Below are 6,694 nucleotides of genomic sequence, written 5' to 3'. Positions count from 1 at the left end.
CAGTGAGCTGAAGGAACACAAGAGGTTACATAATGAGAGAATGAGGATAACACTGTTTTCGTTTCTTCTGCATCACTTAGAAAATGTCTGCCAACATTATAATGTAAAAAAAAAAAAAAGAATCATGTTTGAAATTTGAATTTTTGTTGTGCTTATTAAATCAATACCGTTTCACCCACGTGGCTTTCATCTGCACGGCAAATAATTCACCTTCTCAGTATTGTCTTGTTTCCCAATAAAATATTTTAGAAACATCACTAAAGCAAGATAAATAAAAAAATAAGATATACTATTGTTCAAAAGTTTGATCATATTTATTTATTTATTTATTTTTTTAAAGGTCTCTTTTGCTCATCAAGGATGCATTTATTAGATCAAAATATTGTGAAATAGTATTAGAATTTATTTAGAAACCATGATTTCTTCCATTAATAAAAATAAAAAAGGGGGGAAATATGCAAATTAAATGTCTTTATGGTCATTTTGATTAATTTTATGCATCCTTGCTGAATAAAACTTTTTTTTTTTTCTAAAAAGAGATTTTTTTGAACTTTTGAACAGTAGTGTAAATAAATTATTTCTTAGTATATTAAAAATATTGTCCTAAATTGACAAAAAAATAAAATAAAAAATAAAACCCACTACATTTTCTTTAGAGCATAAAATAAAAGGTAAACAATTCATAAGGTAAACAATTCATAAAATCTTAAGCAATTCTGATGTTTAGATAGTTTTACTGGAAAAAAGACAAACACGCAGAAAGTGTTTTTACTGTATAAATGAAAGACTTGTGATGACCAAACATAAATGAGAACAATGAAGCCGAACGGCATCGAACAGGAAGCGTATAGATAGATGACAGAACTGAGTTTGCTGCCATCTTGAATCGTGTATCAGTGACAAACAACAATCCTGAGAATGCTTAGCTTTCCCCAACACTTTAAAGCTAAATTATCCATTACATTCTACAGCCTCACAATCCTCGTCTGTCCAAAGCTAGAGTTGAAGGTTAAAATAAGAGTTACCACCTTGCCTTAATTTACAACTGACATAAACCTTCAAAACACTAAGTCATTACTGTACAAATACAATAACCAACACTGTACAATGTCTCGGGTTCTACTGCAATACAATCTTTTCTTCTTCAATCACACATTTCCAAGCGCAGAACAAAGCACTGCCAAGAAAAATGGGGCGAGAAACCAGAAATTGGAGGATGAAGCTATTTTTAAAGCACCAGCATCTGTTGCGGACACCTTTTTACACGGGATTGTGAAGATGGCGCATGAAATGACATGGAAATTGTATGCTAAAATGTTTAAGCTCCTCCATTTTGTTATCATATGGAAATGTAATCTGAAGGTACCAAGCACTCGGTACCTCTACGCTAAACAGGGTCCAACACAAACACAGGTTCAACAGTACACCGAGTGCAGCTCCATCAACACCAGGATGATTTAGGAATAAAGTCGCTCTCATAAAATGCTCAACACATATCCTTCCTCCTTCTTTCAAAACACATGCTCACGTTTGTGATAAAACACATTTAATGAGGCAAAATACCTTAAATACACAAAGAAAAGCCACATCGATGTGTTGAAAAAGACGACTGAAAGCTGCTGCCAGTGTGAAGGAAGGACAGCATCTGCCCTCTTCATGACATCGTCACGCTGGCCAGTCTCTGTTTGTGAAGCAACAATTGCTTTTCATTCTTTAAACGCCTCTCGCTTCTCTGTTGCTGCACATCGGATGTCAAAACTTGTCAAAAGTGACAAGCGTGGGCTCTCCGAACTCTAGGATCTCTACGGTGGAATTGACATATTCCGAAGACGCTGCTGAGGGCTTGACGGAAGCAGTCCGGAGTGGCATTTGGGGTCAAGGAGCGGCCCTTCTATGTAGCATTTAAATGTGTGCGTATGCGAAAGAGAGATCAGTGCTTCATTGCTTTCTAAAGGCGAGTCTCAAGGTTTCTAAACTACTTCCACGTACACAGGTTTGCACTGAAGGTTTCCTCACCGTCGCATTTCGCGTTAAGCGTCTTATCGAAGAAAATCATACTAGTATAGCTCGCAAAACAGTTCAAAGATTCACAAGACACAGTCGGTGTTTCTTCTCAAGGTCTTTCTTCTGTACAATGAGGAGTGAAGCGTGATGTTCACAGTGCTGTGATGTCACATGGTGTTGATTCTTGTTCTTACTTCACTTGGATGGATCGATATCCAAGTTCCCAATCTCGGACATCTGCAAGCGATCCACTGCCTTTCTGGATGCTGGACACAAAGGGGAAGGTACCAGCCCGTTCTCCATAAGGGCTGATGAACTTCAGTGCTGGTAGAGAGCTAAAATAGAGTCATTTTGCAGCAAGACGCTTCCATGTGGCAAGAACGCTCTCAATCTCCTCATCAGGGGAAGCGGAACAGGTTTGAGGGCGTTGAGGGGAGGCGCTATACCTGGACCTGAATCCCATGGTGTGCCTGAAGACACTGGATGCTAGACAAGATCTTTTTCTGATGGCCTGCCAGTGCTACACCCATCTTATCCAGTTCACTGTTAGAGAAACGAAAGAGATAGAATAAACTACCTCAGCAAAAGGTGGTTATGTTCGCAATAGCATACTACTTATACTATTTTTTACAGTACTCAGTATGTTAACTGCACATATTGTATCAAACAATTCATTGCACTCTAGTTTTTTTTGACTAAAGTTACAGCATTTTTATACAAATTTGAATTAAAATTATTAATGACTTTCAAGCAATAACTTCCAAGTATTGCATACTGTTTTACAATGCATAATATGCAGTAAATACCATTCAATTTCGCAACATAACTAGTATATTTGGAATGCTATACTACTATACTACTCATACTATTTTTACATGTGTTTTGCTAATTGTATAGAGCATGCAGGTTTCTGTATGCATGGAAGCACAGCACACATTGAATCATATATTGCAATGCCGTCAATTTCCATTTGCAGTGTGATTAGCAGTAACTAAAGCATTTTTTCTTTTTTCTTTTATGGCTCGATATTTGAATAAAGTGCCAAAAGTTACAACATTTCTACACAAAACTGAATTGATAACATAGTCATGTGACAATGAAGCATACCACTGTATACTTATGCCTGTGGAATATTGTAGTCCCATAATGCAACCAGAAATACAAATGAAACATTTTTGGTTGCAAATGAATCTTTACACACATTTTGATGAAAATGCAAAACAATCATGTTCATTTTCGATAGGATGCCATTTGCAGCCAAGTAATGAGGTCACATCATAACAATATAGTTTACATTTGACTATATTATATATGGCTTTGCATACTTTATAAAAAACAGTATGCAGTAAACACCATCTTCAAGTATTCAGTTTTCAATATGGTATGGTATGTTTGGAATGCCATATATATAAGTGTCTCTTGAAATGCAACCAAACATTACATACTAACAGAAATTAGTGCATCTTTTATTTACCTGGCGCTGACATACAGAACTGAGTCCAGGGTGACATAGCCGGCGCTGGAGAAGTGTTCCTTGTACTGACCCATTTTAATCAAGTCCAGCCAGTCTTCCACCGTGCGGACCCCTGCCTCAGGAGTCACTGGGTCCTCCCTATGGTTGGAAGAGGAAGTGCAGTCAGTTTTATGTAACCACGTCAGGTCACATTCTTCCTGTATGTCAGAATTGACTTAATCATCTGTGTGGATGTCAGATGTATGTATCCATTTCAGGTTGTATTTTTAGCATAATCCCATTTAGATTTATGTTGTTTTCTCAGCCAATACTTTTTACATACTTTAAGTTTCAATGATGTGAGCATTCACAGAGTTTCATAAGGGTAAGAAACTAGCTTTTTTCCATGCATTCGAGTGTGTGTTTGTGTCAGTTTATCAAATGCTTATCATTGTCTGGACATGTTAGGCTTCCCAGATCCAGAAGGGAGGCAGACTGCACCAAATCGTGTCTATGTCTCTATCTCTTTCTCTCTCTCTGTTGCATAGCCTCCATTATAACCCACGATCCTGAGTAATTTAGATTTAAACCCATTTTATTTATTAGCAATGACACAGGCAGAAATGTCCCAGTGGTTTGTGGGAAATTTCAGTTTGCACATTCTGCTTTAATTGTGGCAAGCACTGGCTAAACAATCCAGCGCCCATCTGCCTTCGATTTGGCAATCCTAAAAATGCAGCAGAAGGATAGACAGGCAATCAGATATCAGCCAAGACCACCACAAACCCCCTTCCTGATCGAGAGAAACATGCACTGGAAGTAAGACGTTCGTACATCTGGCTTCAATCTAGATTAGCCGGATATCGGTTTCATTTATTTTGAAGTTATTGGATTACTGCGAAAAACGCCACAGATTTTATCACACACCTGAGAAACATCATAACTCTCTTCATGAGCTATATATTGCAAACTGCCACACACAACCCAGCGGATCTCTGTTGAATTCAGATCTAATCCGCGGAGGACATTTGGCTCACCAGATTGCAGTGTTGGCCAGCTGCTTCAGGCTGCTAGGGTTCCGGATCAGCCTGTCCAGAGTGTTGACAATCTGCCCAAATTTCGGCCGATCGCTGCGGTTCTTTTCCCAGCAGTCTAACATGAGCTGGTGAAGCACCACCGGACAGTCCATTGGAGCTGGTAGCCTGTAGCCTTCATCTACAGCTTTTATCACCTGGAGGGATGAAGATTCCACATTAAAAATCATACAACATCATGAATACTGAGCAGATTTATTCCTCGCTTAATGCATTTAGCTTTTGTTTGGTGTAAGATTAATTCATTTTTTATCCATCTGTGACTGAAGTGAGAATGAGATTTCGGATGAGACTGTCTTTGTTAGCGCAAAAGGAGAGCGCTTTAATTTAGTCCTTTTTATGAAATGATACTGCCGTAAGGGAAAAAATAAACTAGCTTGATGCAAACATTCGTATTATCTTAACTCTTGCCTGGAAGACTGTACCGTTGAAACGCTCCATTGCCTGTTACCATGGCAAAGAAAGGAAGACAGATGGATTTTGAGGTTTACGCCTTGAATGGAACTTTCTAATTCCATTCCCTCGACACAATAAAAGTGCATCCGCTAGCAAGCATGCAAACGTTTTTTTGTGCTCCACTTTAACATGTCGAGAATACAGGCTCGAATCTTTCCCAAATGTCTCAATCTCTTTCCCGAGCAGCCGCTTTCCAAATCCCGAGTAAAGATCTCTTCCCAAGGTGAAAATAAATAAATGAAAATGGTTTCTGGTGTGGAAAATCTGCCAAGAACCCACTGACACGGATTCAAATTCCCTCTTTTAAAGCGGCCTGTGAATTGAATCTGGAAATGTTCAGCCTCCAGATGCATTTAATCTTTTTACCTTTGTAAGCCTGGGAGTTTTTTTTTTTTTTTTTTATTCCAGTCTCACTGAAGTGTTCTGGCAGAGTGCTTTTATTACAAATCGATAGGGATTCTCAAGTTGAAAAAATAAAGTGGCGCAAAGGTTAACAGATTTGTTACAGTTAACTAAAACTATTAATTGAAAATTAAGCCTTAATAAAATAAAATGGAAATATTAGATGAAAACTTGAATGAATAAAATAAAGCTAAATAGGACTATTATTTAAAAAAGACAAAAAACACAAGGAGTAAAACTTAAATTAAAAAGAAAACTGAAGATACTAAAATAAAAGCTAATTCCAAATACTTATAAATAATACATACATAAGAAAATAACACTAAGGGTTATAGCTCACAAAATTAATTATTTAAACTTCCAGAAGTTTCTATTTATTTTGAGATATTTTTGAAGAGCAACTATGGTATTCTTTAAATTCAGAATTTACTCACGTCCTGATTGGACATTTCCCAGTACGGTCGTTCCCCATAGGATATCACCTCCCACATGACAATGCCGTAACTCCACACATCACTGGCTGATGTGAACTTCCTGTAGGTGATGGCCTCAGGGGCTGTCCATCGAATGGGAATCTTACCCCCCTGAAAAACATACAAAATCAGAGGTCAGCAATGTTGTAAAGCAGCATCATTATAAAGCTATTAGCAAATTTGTATTAGCATTTGTGGGGAAGTAGTGGCTAAGTGGTTAGAGAGTTTGAACTCCTAACCTGATGGTTGTGGGTTCGAGTCTCAGGCCGGCAATACCACGACTGAGGTGCCCTTGAGCAAGGCACTGAACCCTCAACCCTCCCCGGATGCCGCAGCATAAATGGCTGCCCATTGCTCTGGGTGTGTGTTCAAGGTGTGTGAGTGTTCACTGCTGTGTGTGTGCACTTTGGATGGGTTAAAAGCAGAACAAGAATTCTGAGTATTCATGTCATTAAAGTTATTAATGCGATCGCTAGCAAAGTGCTAGCACTGCTAATTTTAAAATCACGCAGCTTTAAAGAAATGAAGCTATTTTATTATCATAAGTTGTGAAATAGCTATTTTTTTGGAATGTAGGTTTTAGCTATTTTTGATAAAGAGGAGCTTTTAGCTTATCTTAGCTAACTCGGAGCTTAGCAAGCTACATTTTTTGGGTACCCTGCCCAAAACTGGTGATTAGTGGTAAGCAGTTTTTATCAAAATAAAAACATGAATGTTCGGACACCTAAGGACAACTAAGAAGGAGACCTTAGTTTCACTTGTTGAAACATAACTAGGCATTATTTCAACACTAAACATGGTGGCTGTGGTAA

General features: G+C 38.0%; 1 protein-coding gene across 1 annotated transcript in view; it reads right to left on the bottom strand.

The window, feature by feature from the left end:
* Positions 1-204: 204 nt before the first annotated feature.
* LOC113042492 (ephrin type-A receptor 3-like) overlaps positions 205-6,694 on the bottom strand; it is a 45,913-nt gene continuing 39,423 nt past the window's right edge. The window contains 4 exon segments of the mRNA XM_026201384.1: positions 205-2,547; positions 3,479-3,616; positions 4,495-4,688; positions 5,844-5,993. Coding sequence (XP_026057169.1) covers positions 2,445-2,547; positions 3,479-3,616; positions 4,495-4,688; positions 5,844-5,993 — 585 coding nt within the window. The 3' untranslated portion in view covers positions 205-2,444.

The sequence above is a fragment of the Carassius auratus genome, chromosome 24 (genome assembly GCF_003368295.1).
Source record: "Carassius auratus strain Wakin chromosome 24, ASM336829v1, whole genome shotgun sequence".
Lineage (NCBI taxonomy): Eukaryota > Metazoa > Chordata > Actinopteri > Cypriniformes > Cyprinidae > Carassius > Carassius auratus.
The sequence above is the reverse complement of the archived record's forward strand: the minus strand, read 5'-3'. Positions and strand labels throughout refer to the sequence as shown.